The sequence below is a fragment of the Falco punctatus genome (assembly GCF_963210335.1).
Source record: "Falco punctatus genome assembly, chromosome: 8".
NCBI classification, from domain to species: domain Eukaryota; kingdom Metazoa; phylum Chordata; class Aves; order Falconiformes; family Falconidae; genus Falco; species Falco punctatus.
In genome coordinates, this window is record NC_137588.1 from 60,286,849 (window position 1) to 60,305,942 (window position 19,094).

General features: G+C 38.5%; 1 protein-coding gene across 5 annotated transcripts in view; it reads left to right on the forward strand.

Annotated features, from left to right (window-relative positions):
- The window catches only part of FAM13B (family with sequence similarity 13 member B), a 51,195-nt gene extending 33,800 nt beyond the window's left edge, over positions 1-17,395 (forward strand). For 2 of the 5 annotated variants that reach the window (XM_080398466.1, XM_080398464.1), the window contains 14 exons: positions 574-644; positions 1,392-1,446; positions 1,901-2,048; positions 4,594-4,659; positions 5,729-5,939; positions 7,763-7,892; positions 8,368-8,449; positions 8,726-8,955; positions 9,311-9,394; positions 10,568-10,663; positions 12,967-13,050; positions 13,167-13,339; positions 13,773-13,874; positions 15,026-17,395. In XM_080398466.1, coding sequence (XP_080254592.1) covers positions 574-644; positions 1,392-1,446; positions 1,901-2,048; positions 4,594-4,659; positions 5,729-5,939; positions 7,763-7,892; positions 8,368-8,449; positions 8,726-8,955; positions 9,311-9,394; positions 10,568-10,663; positions 12,967-13,050; positions 13,167-13,339; positions 13,773-13,874; positions 15,026-15,149 — 1,656 coding nt within the window. In that variant the 3' untranslated portion in view covers positions 15,150-17,395. The remainder of the gene's footprint in view (positions 1-573; positions 645-1,391; positions 1,447-1,900; positions 2,049-4,593; positions 4,660-5,728; positions 5,940-7,762; positions 7,893-8,367; positions 8,450-8,725; positions 8,956-9,310; positions 9,395-10,567; positions 10,664-12,966; positions 13,051-13,166; positions 13,340-13,772; positions 13,875-15,025) is intronic. The other 3 variants (XM_080398465.1, XM_080398468.1, XM_080398467.1) reach the window with 3 other exon arrangements.
- The last annotated feature ends 1,699 nt before the right edge of the window (positions 17,396-19,094 follow it).

The following is a 19,094-nucleotide window of genomic DNA, read 5'->3' on the forward strand; positions in this document are numbered from 1 at the left end:
AAGCAGTCAGGCTGGCTGTGCCAACTTTTAGTGAATAAAATAGTGACATGTGTTCATCTGAACTTGTTTTGTGAGATAGTGTCATAGAAATGCCAACATTTATTCCTCCCCTTCCAGTTCTGTTCCTGCTTTATTTAGTAACAGGGATTAGTAGCTCCTTTTAGAAAGTCTGTCAGACTTGTTTCATTTCATATATGCTGAGCACAAGTCTACATCCAACTCAGTTATTTTTCGAGACTGGGATATACTTATTGCCATGATTGTAGGCATCCCAAACTTCATGCTATGATTGACAATTTGTGGTAGAACTATTGGTGTTAATATGTAAAAGAAGTAATAAAAAATGGTTTGCCTGAAGAGGGAAAGTCATTGTCTATCTTCTAGTGATTAAAACACCTGGTTACTGGCCTTAAATGTAAAAATACCGTGTGGTTAAAAAGTGTGATTTCCATCCCCACGCAAGAAGCTGTACTTGTAGTTCTTGAGAGGTTTTTTTGTGGTCAGAGATGATTACAGATTTTTCTTCAGCTGAGAATGCTGTTCCTAAATCTTTCTAAACATGCTTTTTGCCAGCAGACTGCAGACGTATTATTGAAACCATGTGATGAAGGTGCAGATGTTGGTGGAGAAGATAATAGTGAAGGGTATGTATTTTTCTTCAGTCACTGACATGGCAGAATGTGTAACTTCGGTTTTGAAATGTAAGTGTACCAAACCGTGATTGGTGACAACACAGTATGACATGAGGGAGGTGAAATTAAACATGTAATTTTTCACACGTGAAAACAGAGAGGATAAGATGGAGTTGCCTTTTTTATGATGTTGATATAAAAGACATGGAACTTTATGCACTTAAAAGAAAAAAATAAGTACAAAGCCTATATATGTCATGGCTTTTTTTCTGCACAACCCTATGTTCTGGGCAACAGAAACAGAACAAAAAATTTATTTTCTTTAAAATTTTGGGTACATTTTATTCCTCTTAATGATTGAAGAATTAATGCTGCTGGTAATAGTGACTAGCCAGAAAAGTTCAAGTTCTTTTGCAGTTTGAGTTCAGGACTGATTGAAATTTCAGTTTGAGTTGAATTGATTTTGAAAATATTTATTCCCAGTTTGAGAATGAAGGTCAGAGCTGTTTTTGTTTACAACTGGGTTCAAGTCCAGTTGTTGTTTACATGCTTCAGCTTGAAATTCTGTGTGAAGAACAAGGGTGGGGAGGGGGGGAAGCAATGAAACTTTTGCTCCCCAGAATTTTAATTTTCAGTTTAAGGAAATACTTTGCATATATTCTAAAACTGGACGAGGGAATGTAAGGGGAGTGTATTGTATTTACTGTCCATTAAGAAATTGTATTTAAAATCATAACTATGTTTATGTCTGCTTTTTAGGCAAAATAGTATATTGCTTGGGGGCAATGATAGAATATCTTCAGAGATGTTTCTGGTAAGATGTTTCATTTATGTACAGACACACAGCATCTTATAAGTTTATATAAATAAATAAACAAAACAAAAAAAAACCCCCAAAACCAAACAAAAAATTAAAACCAATAAATTTAACTTATAACATCTTATGTTGGTTGGCCTGCTGCAAGGTTTGCAAAACCTCTGTTAGAAATCTCATCATGCTTCACGGAAACTTTTGGCAGCAGAGCAAGCTTGTACTTAAGCATCTCCTGTAAGGAATGTTTTGTAATGCAAATACTGACTACTGTTGCAGGTTGGGGGGAAGATTGTTTAGAATTCCTTGAGTTAGGAAGGAAGAGTCCACGACTACCACCCCCCCACCCCACCCCCCCAGCCTTGAAATATTCCAGAAGTGCTGGAACTGGCACTGATTAGGGACTTGATTTCCAGGTGCTAAATAATAATAAAACTGTTCTGTTATTTAAATACAGGATTCAAGTAGCAAGACTTGTGATCTTAATGCAAATACTGATTCAGAGGTGTCAGGGGATGGCAACATTAATGTTTCTGAGGAGGCTCTGGGTGTGCAAGTACCGCGTCTAGATCTGAAGAATGTATCTGATGGTGACAAATGGGAAGGTAATTTTCACCCTTTAGCTCACAATATAGTTAGCTAGTAATGATAAGTAGAACATTTTACAAAGTAGAAGCAGCAGACAACTTACATTCTTTTCTGTAGTTTGAATAATATGTTCTATACACATGGTAAGATAGGTCCCATCTTGTTTCAGAACTATCTGCAACTTAAGGAAAATGGTAAAGAAAAAAAAATCAAAGGAGCAACTAAAGAAAGCAAAAAAGCTTAAGTTTCATAACAGAGATTTGGGTGGTTTTGTTGTTGTTGTTGGGTTTTTTGTATGTTTTTGTTTGTTTTGTTTTGATTTTTAAGCGGCTTTTGGTTCTCAGGACCCTGAGACCTTGTCCTTGAAAACATTTTCTCTAATTATGTCATAGAGTTAATATTCACACTGGGTCGTTTGTTTTTCTTTTTTTAAAATGTAAGCTATTGAAGTTTTAATACTAACTGAATTTGACTTAAAATCATGAAATGCTAAACACAGCAATTTATATTTCATTTATTCTGAAAAATATGTTGGTTTTGTTTTAAACATCAGGAATGTCAGATGTTGATTTCAAGATGTCATTGGAGAATTTGAAACCGCTCTCAAGTTTTCAAATAAAATCTAAAGTTGCAGATGGATATTATTTCTGTGCCCCATCTCCCTCCATTGTTTGGATTTTAGGAAAAGCAAAATGTTTGAAACATAGTTTTCTCTCAGACAGGATTCCTTACGTATGTGACCTCGTTCTTCATGGCCTTCCAGGTTTAGCAAGCCCCTAAATTTGTGACTTTACTGAACTTTGTTGCTCAAATGTCTGGTAATAAGTGTTTAGACTGTTGGGTTTTTTTGTGTAAAAACATAACCCCTTTGTAATCAGAGCAAACCACTCTTGTCAAGATCTACTTTCCAAAGCACTTACCTTTTCACGTGTTCCTTATACTGTTTCTTCTGCCTGATGTTGATATTCTGAATCATCATACCTTACAAAATCCAAGTGATACAATTTGCTAAAATACTGTGAACTGTGACCGACAGTACAATGGCCACAGTCCACTCGTTTCCAGTTTTATATTGTGAAAACAACTTGGTAGATACAGTACAGATTTACTACGCAGGGATGAGTTTTTAACTTACAGCAGGCTGTTCCAGTGACAGCTGTTCTTGGGGATGTCTGTGTCACAGCTACATGTTAGTTAAGATGTTGGTAGCAAAGAATGACTGCACTTAATTTCTGGTTGCTGTGTTACAAATACCAAAGTTGGTGAGGTATACTTGGAATGTGTGTAGTTTTAACAGTGCAGGATATAGTTGTAGCATGTCAGCACATAAAGTTTTGTCCTGAAGCTCAAATGGTGATAATTTACTCTTAATTTGTCACCAGTATTGATTATTCTCCAAATTGCCTGCATGAATCAATGCTTTCCTTTTAATAACTCTTTTACAAACGATGAGGGTTGCAACTTGTGGTAGTCTTGCTTAGATTTGTAAAATATTTGCTGTTTGGCCTTGAGCCCCTAGCAGACTGTACATTCAGTCAATTTGCAGGCATCTGAAGACACTGAGTCCAGATTCTCATTCTTGTTGCTCAAGTTAATAACTTTGTCTAAAGTTTAACTGCTTATGTTCTCAGTGTTTTATTTACATTAATTGCTTACTTGCAAATTACATTTTGTTGCATCCTCTATTTGTGTTAACCTGACTTAATATGTGTTCTCAGAAGGTTTGTGGCTTCCATTTTCATGATTTCCTTAAATCTGCTCATAAAAGTTGCTTTGGTTTTACTTACCCAAGTGGCTTTATTACCCATACTTTGAAAAGAAAGTAGCATATCTGTATATAAATTTATATTATAAGCTTCTTGGTAGTAAAATCAGGATATTTTGCAAGCGGTGTTATTTCATTGCAAAGTATTTTAACTTTGACTGTTCTTCAGTCCTGTTTAGGATGGTTATTAGGTTCTCGGCCTTCCAAGGCACTGCAAATCCTGGTGGCATTCCATCAAAGCAGATTGGCTTTGTAAAGAAGTCTGTACTAGTCCAAATCTCATTACAATATTTGGGTTATTAAAGCCTATGTTATAGCAAACTTAAAGGCCTGTAACCAACAGTTCTTGAAAATGAACATCAGATACTTGCTGGCTTAAGACTAAAATGCAGATCAATTAATCTGTATTTATGAGTATCTTTTCTGCATTTGTCCTGCTTTTTGGAAATCACTGCCATCTCTATTATTTAAGAGCTGTGAGCAAAAACATGTTTAGAACTTGTCTTTTGTTAATGTGAGAATGCATGAGACCCTTGTTAAACTACAATAAGTCTTTACTACTTCTGTGTCAGTTCTTTGTAAACCTTTTCAGTAAAAAGTTCAAATTTGCTAAGGACTGAGCATCCTTACCTGCCATTGAAATTTCTTGGAAGCTGAGAGTGCTCAGAGCCTGGCCCAAAAGATGGGATGTTTTTCCCTGGTACTGTATCTTCCTGCTTTACATGTTATGTATAGTTTGTTCTGACTGTGCTGTGTGTTCACTTTAGTATTTTTGCCATTCTTTTTCATTTTATTAGCGCCATGCCCTATCACTTTTCCCCTCATTGATTTCAAAACAATGCATCTGCAGAGAGAAGGGGAGGGTAAGTATGGTTCGCCATACGTTCAGTTATCTGCCTTTTGATAGTTTATGGTTTGCTTTCTAACTAACCCTTCACCTGCTGTCCCTTATATCTTGGGAATGTTCTGATCTGCAGTTTTTTTGTTTACTTTTTTTGTAAAAGGTCCCCTTCTTGTACTGTGTAAACAGGCAAGATTATACCTTAAAAACAAAACAAAAAGTCCCAATAATACTTAGTAAATGTACAATGGAAAGCAGGTACAAGGGTTATTTTCTTTTAAAGATTACTTTGTGGGTCTTACTGTTGTTCTGCACACTTTGAACCCAGTTTTCAAATTTCTGATTTGAACTGGAAAATATAGGCAATCTTTCAAAAGGAAAAGGGGGGTGGGATTTTAAATTCAAGTTCTGGAAGGCCATGTCAGCTTTTTGTTAGACAGCAAGAAAACAATATTTAAGAATTGTAAGGGATGTTAGCAACTAAATTTCTGTAAGGATTTAAAATCACTGATTGTTTTGGAATCCCCTGCCTAAAAGAAATCACCTTCCACAAATTAAGAAATCTCTTTTTCTCAGTGGTGTCAAGACTGATTTAAACTTAAAGACCCAACAACACTCTTAAGACTTAAGCCAATGGGCATTGTACCTAAAGAGGTATTGTGAGGCTTATCTTCTTCAAAACCAAGAGGACAATCTTTCGAAATACATGTGTAAGGTATGAAAATCAATTTCCACAGCAAAACATTGCAATGGACAAAAATATATTCTTCTAACTTTGGATTTGTGATACGTAAATAAGATGCTCTCACACTGTTGAACTGCTCAGATACGCATACTCCCAAGATACACTTTGAAAAAGGGATCCTAGTGTGCATACTTCATTTCAGTACCTTTTTCTTTCAATTGTTACATGACAGAATTTGTAGCTTTCTGATGTATTTCAATGTTTTTATTCACTTTGTGTATGACACCACATCCTTTATAGCATACAAGACTAAGCATTGGGTACGTGTTTTTGTTTCCTTTTGACTCTTGTTTATAATTCTGTTAACAGAGAAGTACCATTTTGTGTCCCTTTTTTTATCTTCTAGATCCATTTCCTGCTTTTAAATCTTGGCAGGAAGACAGTGAGTCTGGAGAAGCTCAGCTTTCCCCGCAGGCTGGAAGGATGACTAATCATCCATTGGAAGAGGACTGTCATCCAATACTGTCACATCGTAGTTTGGATTTTGGGCAAAGCCAGCGCTTCTTACATGATCCAGAAACGTTAGATTCTTCATCCAAAGCACTTTCTTTTGTTAGGTATGTATTTTAATGCAATTTGGTGGGTGTTGGGGCAGGAGATGCTACTGCCAGTATGAAAAAACAGCTGTTTAAGAACCTCACGGCTTTTCATTATACGAATTTATTGAAGATCAAGGTCAAATATAGCTTTATGTGGCCATTTGGCTGTTCTGCCTGCCCAGGAACTGCCATACTGAGTCAGACCAGAGGTTCATCTGGGATGGTGTTGTGTCTCTCAAAGGGGCCGCTGGCAGATGCTGAGGGAAAGAGTATAAAAATAGGGCAAGCTTGCACAGATTTCCCTGGCATTTGGTCAGGGCCTCTGATAACCCGCTGTAATGCCACTTCCTGGGCTGGAGGTAGTATTTATATCCTTTGTTTACCAGTACTGGACTGCTTGTCTATGATTTTGTGTAAGTTGTGGCTTTTTTTTTTTTTTTTTTTTTAGTAGCATGAATATCTGCCTTCATGTTGCGTAATTTTGGATTTGTTTTGTGTAGCGTGTTGTCCACTGCCCGGTAAAGTGAGCCAGGTTACACAAACTGTTGCAGCTAAAGCGTGTGGTAATGGTTTGGGCAGCTTCTTCATTTGGGCTGCGGAAAGCCTTCGTTCAAAAGGGGTGTAGGAAAGTATCGGCTGTTAGAGGGAGAGGCATGGGACAGCAGTATGGTGCAGAGGTAGGGCTCTTAATGCAGGTCCTCTCCTGCAGATTTAGAGGATCAAGTCTGTTTAACCCAGTGTATGAAAGTAGAGTTGTAATTGAACAGGCTGCAAGTTACTTGTGTGACACAGCTGGGGAGTGTGACCCTTCAAAGCTGTAAATACCCTGTGACCTGTGCTGTCTGCTACCCTTACTATGAAAGGGGATTTAAGAAGGATTTCCATGCTTGTTAGGGAAGAAGCGAAGTCATAATAATGAGAACATCTGGAACAGGAAGGACCAAGTTTGCAGTCTCCAATTCTCTATGACATAGGTTTATTGAAGCAAAAGGACAGTTGCCCCAGTTTTCTCCACATAGCCACAGGAGGTAGTTGACAAGTACTGTTAAAATGATGGAAAAGACTGAGGTGCAGAAAAGTGCTGATTGTAATCACTGTTCTCCTCATTCTGAAACAAATAAGGATATATGTGAGCAGATTACTAGGTTAGTATTTCTAGTACCTTGAACTATGTAGATGTCACTAGCTGTGCTGAGGGATCTTTCAGGCACCTTGTGTAATAAGTGTACAAGAAAATTCTCATGGTCAGGCTCGAGGTAAAAAGGCTTTTCACCAGCAGCAAACGTCAAGGAGCTGAACAAGTACAAAAGACGATTTAAAACCAGGATCATGTACTCCAGAAATACATTAGTAAGGCCGACAGGTGATGCAGATGTTTTTTAGATAAGTATCTAATAACGTGCCTAAGACAGTTAAGTGGAGTTGTGTAATTACCAAGGATTGTTCAGCGGTAGCTCCTAGCCTAGGCTTTATTCTGTGCCCAATACTTCAAGAAGTACTGAGTGTCTGGTAATTTAGGTAAGTAGCCTAGCCACCAGAAAGATCTGAACTGTTCTAATGATATTGTAATGAACGGTAACATTAGTTTATTACACTTGAATTTCAAATACTCTTTTTCTGTTGGGGGTATTGCTGAAATTAGAAAGGAAAAAATAACACATACGTTTTGAAGGCAGCAGATCAAAGCATTGTGAATCAGTGAGTAAATAGCTCTGACTGAAAACCTGAAAAGAAGGGATTATGAACTGGAGAAAAAAATGAAATTAGTCATCTGTTACTCAAACATACAAGTTCTTTGCACTCAATTATTTAAATGACATTTAAAAATGTTTTTAATACAGAACACGAAGAGCATCCTTCAGCTCAAAAGATGACAAAAGGGAAGACAAGACACCTTATCAGCTTGTCAAGAAATTACAGAAAAAAATAAAGCAATTTGAGGAACAGTTTGAGAAAGAGAAAAACAGTAAGGTAAGTTTCCACTTCTGCTTTTTTACTCAGGATGAAGGGCTGTATGGTGGAGGTAAGTTACTTCTTGTAGTCCCTCACTGAATAACTGGGGGTTCACAAACGAGAACAATTTTGTTGCATACGATCTGCAAAAGTGAGCTGAGCAACAGCAATACTAGAAAGTGTGCCGTAGTGCCTGGGCCCAAGGGAGGGCAGACAGTGACATTTACGCGGTGAGACCGAGGGGATATCAGATGAGGTAGTGGAGAGGCAGAAGCATCTTACCACTCTCTGGTTCACCTTCTGATGTCTTCTTTCAAGTTTATTTTCACGAGTGTCAAGTTATGTCGGCACTGAGATCTGATCTGGTACAAAGAGTGGCATCCATGTTACTAGTCACATCCGCTGTCATAAATATTACCACATCTTGAAAGAAGTGTATAAACAAGATTGTGTGTGTTTTCATAAAATGTAGTTCGTTTGTATTACTTTTCAGCCCTCCTACAGTGATATTGCAGCCAATCCAAAAGTTTTAAAATGGATGACTGAACTTACCAAATTGAGAAAGCAAATAAAAGGTAAGAGATGCTTCAGTTTCTGGTTTTCTACAAACACAGATTATCTGTGTTTCTAAAATGGCTAAGTCATTCAGTAAAATTCCACAGGACAGTAAAAATGTTTCATTTCTAGATTCTGAACTATTCCAAACTAAAAAATTATTCTTGTGGCTTTGTTTTTAGTTCATTAGAAGATAAGCTTTTCCTATGCGAACTGTTACGTTCCTTTATTTGTGGTTAAATGAACTGAGTTATTTCTTTTAAAACTCAGGATTTGAGCAAATTTTCTCATTTCAGATGCGAAGCAGAGGAGCTCAGATGGAGAATTCATACCTCAAACACGTCCACGAAGTAACACTCTTCCAAAAAGCTTTGGTTCCTCTCTTGACCAAGAGGATGAAGAAAACGGAGATGAGACGCGGGTTGTGCAGAAAGAGAAGAAGCCTACCAAGGAAGCTACACTTGAACTCATTTTGAAAAGATTAAAGGAAAAACGAGTTGAGAGATGTTTGCCAGAAGATATAAAAGTAAGCATAAGGTTACGGATGCTGTTTCTAAGAGAATAACAGGGAAATGGAGTGCTGTCAGACACTTCAGGTATCACTTCACTGACAGTGATGCCTTTGTCTAGCAGCCCTTTACCAAGCCCTCATATTTCAGACTCTGTGAGGAAATGATCAAGATGAGTCTCATTTTCCTTGGTCACTCTTTAATAAAATATTTACAAGCATGTGCTGACAACATCGGACAGCTTTAAATGGGTGAAGGTGGGATGTATGGTATTAACTAAGCTAAGTTGGGCGAAGGCATCTGTATAGCTGATAATGTAGAAAACCTGTTAAAATGACATGTTTGATTAAGTGGGGATTATTCTTCTGACAGAAAATGACAAAGGACCATTTGGTAGAAGAGAAAACGTCTCTCCAGAAAAGCCTTCTGTATTATGAAAGTCAACATGGACGGCCGGTAATACTTGGTTTGCTTCATCAAACTATATTAATGTATGCATAGACAACAGTAACTCTTGTGCAGTAGTAATACCAAAATTTAATACTGATGTGTGTGTTGGGGGGGTTCTTCTCCGAAACATGAAGTTACCTGTTGGTTTCCATGTTGCCATCAGAGGACGTTACTGCATTGACTTCTGAAAAACAAATAAATGGATGTATTAATAGCCCCTTTTTCCACAAAACAGTTATTGGAGTTTGCAAAGCGATTGGTGTTTGGTGCCTTATATGTCTGTGAGACAAAGAGAAAATCTTAAATGACGCTATTGAATTTCCTTGGAAAAGGACTGAAATCTTATTCTGGATTTCACAAAAACAGAAATGAAAAGACAGTTTCCCCCCCCTACTCCCTATTAAGTCTGTGGCACGTATCTTCTCTAACTGGAGGTAAGGAAGTCTGAGTAGGAGACTAGCAATTAGTGCTTAAAGTTCTGGGGGTTTATCTTGGGCAGTGATCAGCATCACTGGTCCAGTCATGAGATCTTTGCAGTCACTATTCTGTCAGCCTTCTGGACTTGGCACGCTAGCTTTATAATCAGCACTGCCGTATAAATCCGACCAAGCCTTTCAGCCTAAAAGCCAAGGAAGTATAGTGGTCTTGGAGATACTGGCACTGGTTCTACAATCCCCTTAGGGAGAAAATGCCAGTGACTGATCAGGATAGCCTTTAAGATTCATTATATTACACAGTGGCCAAGAATTGAGAGTAAATCAGATAAAATCTCTCTACAGTTTCATCTTTTTCTTTTTTTCCCCTGCCATTTCTGTAGAGTCATCATCATTGCTAGGCACACAGTCTTCTCCCCCAGTTCTTGGTCCCTTTTTTGCCACTTTTCCATGGCTCTTTAAAGATAGAGGTTTTCCTTCCACTGAAGCTCCCATGTGTTTCAGGAAGTCTTTAAAACTTCTTCCTTAAAAATACAGGGAGTTAAAGTGAGAAAAGAGAGGAGGGAAAAGCACCCACTTATTCCCCTTTATCTGCATATACCCCATTTTATACACACAACTTAAACTAATTTTATGTTCCTAATTGGAATATACGTGGCCTGGCATGAGAAGCATACCGCTTTGTGTTTGCTTGTATCTTATTGAGTGACCGGTATAATTAATTCTGTGGTTTCTCTGCCTTTAGGTTACTAGAGAAGAAAGACATATTGTGAAGCCACTTTATGACAGATACAGACTTGTAAAACAAATGTTAACTAGAGCAAGCATTACTCCTATTCTTGTGAGTAAAACAAATGCTATTTCTGCTTTTTTCCCCTTTTGAACTGCTAGGCTGCCTTTAGAAGAGCCAGTAATACTGTTCCATAAAATACATCTTTCTTGTAGAAGACGGAAGATGTTGTCGTTGTATTTGAGGCATTTGATTTTTGATTTACTGCTGAGAGCACAGCAGTTCAAAGCTGTCTGTGACTGTGGTGGCTCTCGGGAAGTAAATGGTTCTCAGTAGAAGTAAATGAGCTCTTCTGACTTGCCATGGCTGAGATGTTCCCGAGTCGCTGTGCTAGGTGTGGATCCACAGCACACATTGTACTTTCCAGTCCCTCCAAGAACAGTAACCAGTTGCAGGGAAGCTTGCCTCTCTTCTGTAACGCAGATTATTGTCACCAGAAGCATGAGTGATAGGATGGCCATAAGAACTGTTCCATTCCTTCATGCTTCCCCAGTGTGAGACATCTTATCATCTGCAGCATCTGTACAACATCTGTGCTTCTTCATTGTGTTTTCGCTTCGTTTCCTTCTAATTTGAAGTGCTTTCTGTTCTTTTCTTTCTTCTCTCTGAGGTCTTGTAAGAGATAAGGAAGAAAAGTTTTCATACTGTGCAAGGAGATGGATGTAACCTTGTTTATAGTATCTGTAAAAGAGTTGGGGAGTGATAACCAGCTGGCTGTCTTTGTTCTTCATGAGCTGTAATCAAAATCTTGCACGCTGACCTGAACTTGGAACAGAGCAGTTCTGATACTAGCTATTTGACCCTTTTAGGAGGAAGGGACTGCATAGCTGACATGAGATAATCTCTTTATCTACAGGCAGTTCTCTACCAGATTTACACAGCTGGGCAGTGGCTTACCCAGCAGGAACTTAATTGGCTGTTTACATTGACTCTGGTTTTAGCTATCCCCTTTAAGCCAAAGTATGTTGAGATAAAGGGACCAGTTCACTGGCACTCCTTTCTTGCACGTAGGTTTTAATAGAAAAACATGCTTTATGTTTCAGTTTAAGGGCTTTTATATCAGTATCCTTTTTTGAACTCCATAAACACAAGTTGCTTTTAAACATCTAAGCATTTCTACATGACTGGTGAGTCATAAGTTAACGTCGGTGCCCTTGACTGGTTGAGTTTTACCCTGTCTTTCACCTCGAAAATTTGACTTTTCCGCTGAGATGCATTTTATGTTATAAAACACTTTATAACTATATTGTAGTTGTCCTTTTTAATTTTCTGTTTTGTTTGTTTCATGAGGGTTTTTTGACTGTGAAATAAAAAGTTGGGTGGGTAGCCAAGCAAAAGGATCTTAAATTCAGGAGAGATCCTGGTAACGTAATTCCTAATCTGTGCTGTAGGCAACATCTGTAAAATACTTTTCACAGGCCACTGCTTTTGAAACCTGTAAGAGATATGTGGAGCTCTGTAATTACTGAGGGTTGTTCAGTGATAGCTTCTAGGTAGGCTGTATTCAGTGCCAGGTATTTCAGAAATTGCTTTTTGGTTTATATGACGCTTGCTTCCATGAAATATCTCTTACGGTATCACAGTATACTAATCGCATACGCTGAAGCCTGTATGGAAATGTCCAAAGAAGTGGGAAACTATTTACCTTTCACAGACTAAAGTTGTTTGACAGCTCATTGTCTCTGTGACTTTTGTGTTTTACCTTCCTCCTGTTCAAAGCAACCCCCTGTTGAAATTGCTTCTGCTGTCGGGGGTAGGCAGTGGATGAGCAGGACATGTGGGCAACAGGCAGCTAGCAGTGATACCTGTGCAGTGCAGTGGCACCTGCTTTGGGCTGAAGTTCAAAGGATTTTGTCTCTGAGATGGCAATAGATAACTCTGACATAGCACTTCCAGTTGTGGGGCTTCAGAGTGCTCTAGAAAAAGAAACTGGCAGTATTATTCCCCGTGTATGCCTGGCAGAAGATAAAAACCTGCTCTGGCCTTGTGTAGCTTTATAATCCCCTTGTGGCTTGGTTTGGAAGGAACAAGAGTAAATATGGAATTCAGAGATACCATTGCGCTTTGAATTTTCTACAGAACAGGGAGGGAACGAGTGCTTTCGGTTTAAGTCGGAAGAAGAGTACTTTCACATAAGCTACAAAGTTTACCTCCATGTCAAGGCTACATTGGGCATCTGAGCTTTTTGGGTTGTATGGTTATTTTGTTTGTGCTCTGTAGGTATGTTTGTAGTCTTTTATTCTTCTGAAAGAAGAAATACCTTTAGGTACTAGGTGACTTGAACAAAATTCCGACTGCAAATAACGTTTAATGTCTAATTAATTGCACATAATGAAACAATGCAATTTTTGCAGGGGTCACCATCAACGAAGAGGCGAGGGCAGATGTTACAGCCCATTATTGAAGGTGAAACTGCCCATTTTTTTGAAGAAATTAAGGTGTGTGCAGTGCATTTGTAAAAGAAAAAAAAATAAAAAAAATTACTTCCCAGCACTTGTAATAAGGAACTGAAACGTATGAAATAATTGTTTTGAACTTCTGCTTTGACATTCAGGAAGAAGAGGAGGAAAGTGATGGTTTGTCTACAGACCTGAATGATATCTTAAAAACTGCTGTCCAAACACAGTCTGTTTTAAGCCCAGTTGAAAACTCCGAGTCTGATGTTGAAGATGGTCAAGAGAAACTGACCCGGGACCTCAGGCTGTCAAGCACCCGCGCTGCTTCTATGTATGTAAAAATAAGAAGTGGCTAGTTCTGTTGGAGAAGTTGCAGTTGTTACGGTTGCAGTCATGATACCAAATACATAATGCTGGGTGGAGGGGAGTGACACGTTCAGCACTTCTCAGCAAGTGTTTGGCTTGAATGAGTGTTCTTTCCTCTGACATACCTGACTAAGATCTTTTTGTATTCAGTGAATTGTTGAGTATCGTCTAAACCTTCTTCAGCCTTACCTGAGCTGTGTAGGCAGCAGAAAATGTATACCCTTTTATTAACTACTAGTTTGTTCTCAATATTTCACCATCAGACAGATAGCGTATTCTTTCTGAGCAAGACAAATTTCTTACAAGTGCAGCTAGCTGAGTTGTTTTTGAGTATGCTTTGAGGAATTTAAATCTCATTGCATTACCAACGGTATTTTTCTTTCACTTGAAATTTTTAGGCCTGAATTATTGGAGCAACTGTGGAAAGCCAGAGCTGAGAAAAAGAAGCTACGTAAGACATTACGAGAATTTGAAGAGGAGTTTTATCAGCAGAATGGAAGGTTTGTTTAACACAAAAACAGATGCTGGACAGCAGCCTCATTTTGTAGCCCAAGTATATTTTTGTCAACTTTCTATATGAATGTTGCCAAATGGAGTCTGATCTGTTCTAATCTCTGCTATGAATAATCTCCTGAAGGAGATAAAATTGTCGTGTATTCTTAGTAGTGGAGGAAGATAACATTTTAAAATACTTTAAAAAAATACTTTTTTTTTTTTTTATATTAACACTGCCACCCCACCCAGATTATCCCTGTTTTTAACACAGGGTGGGGAAGCTTGGCTATTGGTTCCGTGTTCCAGCAGGTCTGTCCTGACAGTGGTATTTGCTTTGCCCATAAAGGGGTCTATAATTTTTATTCTTCTCTGTATTGTTTAGTTCTTTTAGGCTTCTTATTTGAATATATATTGTCGTGAATTTGATTTAACTGCTGCCTGTTGTATGTAATAGGAGGTTTTTCAAGGTGTATCACCTCATGAACAAAACTAACACTCTTAAGAGGTCAGTCACTTTCATGACTGGCAGATGTTCTCGTGTAACTATACTTTCTACTGTATTTGTTCTTAACTTAAACTCCTGGACCATTGGTCACACAAATTCCACTAATGTGGCTTTGTCAGGTACTTACTGAATTTGAGGCATAATTCCTTTTGACCTTAATGGCAAGTAATGAGGTTAATAATGAAGGGTTGATTTAAAAGTAAGTCAGATTAATGGATTAATTTATTATAGTCTAGGCTTAAACTAGTAGGAATAATTCTATGCTATCAGTTTGTGGGTCAGTCTACATACATAAAAAATCCTAGATCAACTTAAATTTATTTGTATTTTTCTGTAATGTGTGCACAGAATCTGAAATGAAAGTCTTCATATCTTGTTAATAATATTTCCATAAGAACTTAAGACAAAGATGTATAAACAGTGCTGCAACAGCTGTGCTGAATAAATGCTGCTGGATTTTCTGTTAAGTTTTTTGGGTGATGGCAGTTTTAACCACAATAAACTAGGACATATCGATGTATCTGTTATTGGTGAGCAAGCTGCCACAAATGTTTCTGTTTGCCCTAAGATTACTGCACGTAGCTACTTTTGTGTCTGGCTTGCTGCTGTATCAAGGATTTTCTTGAAACTGAGGTGTGCTTCTTTTTACAGGAATGTACAGAAAGAAGATCGAGTTCCAATGCTTGATGAGTACAGGGAGTACAAGAAAATCAAAGCCAAACTTCGGCTGTTAGAAGTCCTTATCAGCAAACAAGATTCTTCAAAATCAATTTAAATTATATTCCTCCAGCCCATTGAATAACGTGATATTTCCGTATGCTACCACTGTACTTATTGGGTGCTTGTGTTCATTTGTCATGCACTGTTGAAAGAATCCAGTTTGTGCACTTTATTGGGGTGCCACTATAACATATTTGAAGGGTAAGTAGGTCCTGTCTAGAGAGCAAGTAAGATTTCTAAGTCCGAGACTGCTCTATCCAACTTTAGCAAACACAGTTTCCATCAAAGTTTTGTATTGCAGATGCATCCATCTTGTTCCAAAACAACCGTAGGTTTTTTTTTTCTTTAGCATTCAAGAACTTGGAGACTTTTGTTATTACCAACTTTTTGCATTATTGAAGAAATTATTAATACCATAATGCTACACTGAACTACTTCTCTTGCCTATTTTTTATTATGAGGAAAAAAAGTCAGCAAATTAAATGTACATCTCTTTTTCCTGGAACACTTAAAAAAACCAGACTGAAATTCTTTTCAAAGGACTGCTGTGGAACAACTTTAATTTTTGGTATTTTAAATTGCACCTATAACACAGTAATAATTAACATCTACGGATTTTGCTCATTAGTGGTCACATTTTCTCCTTGATAAAGATGACGGTGGACAAACCAGAAAGTGACCTTGCTTAGTGTCTTTTAAAACTTGGAAAACTGAAAAGTTATATCACATGTTGCCTACAGGACTTATGTTACTCTTGTTCATTTTGTCATTTTATCGGTTATTGTTTATCAACTAGTGGTGACATAGTGTTTTGTCTGAATTGGATACTGCATCTCCACTTTCGGAAGATTTGAGGAACTTAATGAACATCTCAGTGTATGGGAAATCTGATGGCGCTCAGACCTGTGTAGCTTCAGCAGAAAAGAGCTGGCTTAAGACAGTCAAAATTCCACTGTACCTGAAATAAATATGGTATCAAGGGCTAAAATCAGTGTAGTTAATGCGCACCACAGGGTGAACTGTCGGTTTTGATTGAAAAAATTACTGCTGTTTATCACAATTTTGTTTTACAGTTGGAGAATAAAAATAAGTTATCTAACTCTTACGATGTAAGCAAAACAGTTTATGGGCCTTGCATGATTTAGCTTCAGAGTTGAAACTAAAAAAATGTTTTGAGTATCACATCTGCTGTGCTGAATGATGATTTAGCTACTAGCTTTATGCTCTGCAACAGCCGTCAGCAGCTGGTTTTGATCTGGCAAAATCTAAGTGTTAATTTTAACTGGTGCTTTCTCAATTTTATTTTTTTTCTTCAATGTATCAGTTTGATTGTGGCCATGTTTTGCATGCACCTACTCTCACTGCATGTTTTTATGACTGGCTAATGTCAACATAGCTGTTGTTCACACTGCTTTATGAAAGACCAAAAATGAACTTTCTCACAATTAAGAAACGGCTAGCATGTAACCTCATAGACTTGCTGTTCTGTCATGAAACATATGACATAGGTTGAAAGTAGGATTTTTAGTGCTCAGATTTCATCTGTGTACTGTAGAATACTTCTTGTTTTGTTTTACTCTGCTTGTAGGCATGTAATTTTGGAATTCAGAAGAAAAAAAAAGCACTAAAACTATTGAGCACTGGTGGTATGCCTTTTTTTTTAATTTTTTTTTTTAAACTGCAAAATGATCTGGGACCTTAGAGAATTATGAGGTTAAACTAGTCTTGAGACCATATGTCAATTTTATTCAGTTCCATTGTGCAATGTACACTTCAGTTACTTTTCTATCAGTCTGCAGACACGGGTGTATCCAAACATTGAAACTAATGTGTACTGTATAGTGTTGTACATGAATGTTTGTGTTTTATATACCACATGCAAAATGTCAATATGCACTATTTAAATGTTTTAAATAATATATTCCTCCTTTATAATGCTTAAATCTATATGATTCCAATATTTTTATAAGTGAGTGAGTGATCAGACTGGTTCCAATTCAGAATTAACAGCTGCTTTGTGTTTGTTATGCAGTGTTTGGCTGTTTATTCAGTATAGTAGATAAGCATGGCAACAGTTATGCCGAGTGTGTTTTGTGCCATCCTTGTTGAGCAATAAATAAATGGTAGAACTAGGCATTTTGTGATATAACAGTTTTACTTTGGTAAAAGCAAAACCTATATATCTATATGGATATATAGATATGGTATATATATAACTAAACCAGATATAATTGCATTGCTATGTCTGGTGCTCATTGTATAGACTTTTATAATAAAAGTACCTTAACATTTATTGTCATATATCTGTTTCTCATCATGCTTTCTCCTCCACTGCCATCTCTTACAAACAAGTGCCAAATCCTTCGCTATTCCTGTACGTATTTGTAGTTTCGGGGTGTTGCGGGGGCAGGTAGGAATGCCCGCAGCCTGCGAGCAGAGCCAGCGCGCTGCTGCTGGCTCGGGTGCTGCGACAGCCCTCCGGGAAGCCGCAGCAGTTGAAGCCTTATTTCACCTGTTTGGACTGTGCCTCTCAGCAGAGACGGCAGGAAAGTGGCCGCCACATCCGCTCCTGAACTGACAACTTGGCTTGCGGTGCTTCAGCTCCTGCTAGGGCGCCAGCCTGCTGCGTGGTGACGCAGAGCAAACTGTGAGTCTTGCTTGTTCCTGCTCCAGCAGTAGCGACTTTGGGAGTAGATGGGGCAGAGGGCTGCTCTAGCTGTTACTGGGCTAATGAATTCACTGCCAATGAGTACACCTTCAGCTGATGAGCAGTATTTGATTGTCTTTCTATATCCGTACTGATCTCTTAGCCTTAGAATCAGTATCACAGCTACGATAACAGAACAGCTACGGCTGTGTCTGTGGCCAGCAAACACTGTTACTGCACACACAAGAGGATGCTTCTCCTCTGGACCAAATAGGTTATTTTTTTCCCCCCATCGTATATTGATGTGAGTTCATAAGAAAGGTGACTCTTCTGTTGTATTTTGTGTAAATCCACCTTTCTTCAGGGGACAGAACTCCTGAAGGTAAAGACTCTGCTGTGGATGTGTGGTAGCGCGGGTAAATGGGAACGCAAAAAACAAGTAGGAAGTTGAGGGAGGGAGAGGACGGAAGGAGCCTTCGTTGTGTTCTTCAGGGCTGGACAGAATAACCTTCCTTCTGATCACAGGGCTTTCCTCTGAAGATGGGGGGAAGAGAAGGCACAAATTCTTAGGGCACTGGCTGGGAGAGTGCACAAGGCTGCTGTTCTCCAATCCTCCATTTTTCCTGGGCATTATTTATTCAGTGAAGCTTGTTCTGGTCAGGTTGCTAAATGAGAGGACAAAAATCCCTCAGACAGTGGTTTAATGAGAACTGCTTCAAATCCATGGACAAAACTGATAATTTTAACGAAGGAAAAATAACCTTGTGTTGAACACCATTAGCCAGAGGAGAAACAGCTATTTTTGAGGGTGCAAAAAGCTTGGTGATACTGGGACCAGTCTTCCTTGATGAAGAACCAGTTCTGAGACCATGCAAATCCACAGTATTCCAAGCTTTACCTCTTCAAAGAGGTTTGCCTGAGCCATCTTGTTGTGGGGCAAGGAGGGAAAAGTGAGGCAGGCTGTTAAAAAGGGTTTCCTGTGCCCCAGAGGAGCAGAGCAAGGCTGAGGAGTGCTTGAAAGCTTTGCTGGGAAGTTCTGGGTAAGGAGCAGTGCCTAAAGGTTTCAAGACTTTTTAGTATGAGAGGGGTTGCCAAGGAGGAGGAAAGTATGGAGATGCCAGAGGCGTAATGCATCTGCTTTCCTGCGTGTCAGGCTAGAGAGTAATGAGGATACAGATCATTAGTCACCTGCGTTTTCTGGGACGTGTGGGATACTGCATAGCAACAAGGCCTCTTTGGAAGCGGTGTGTTATTTTAAACTGTCCCTTTTAGAACAGTGAGGACGGCACGGCTTGGCTTGGCCAGGAGGCTGAAGAACAGAGCCGGTGAACCCTGACAGGCAAACCAGCGTGT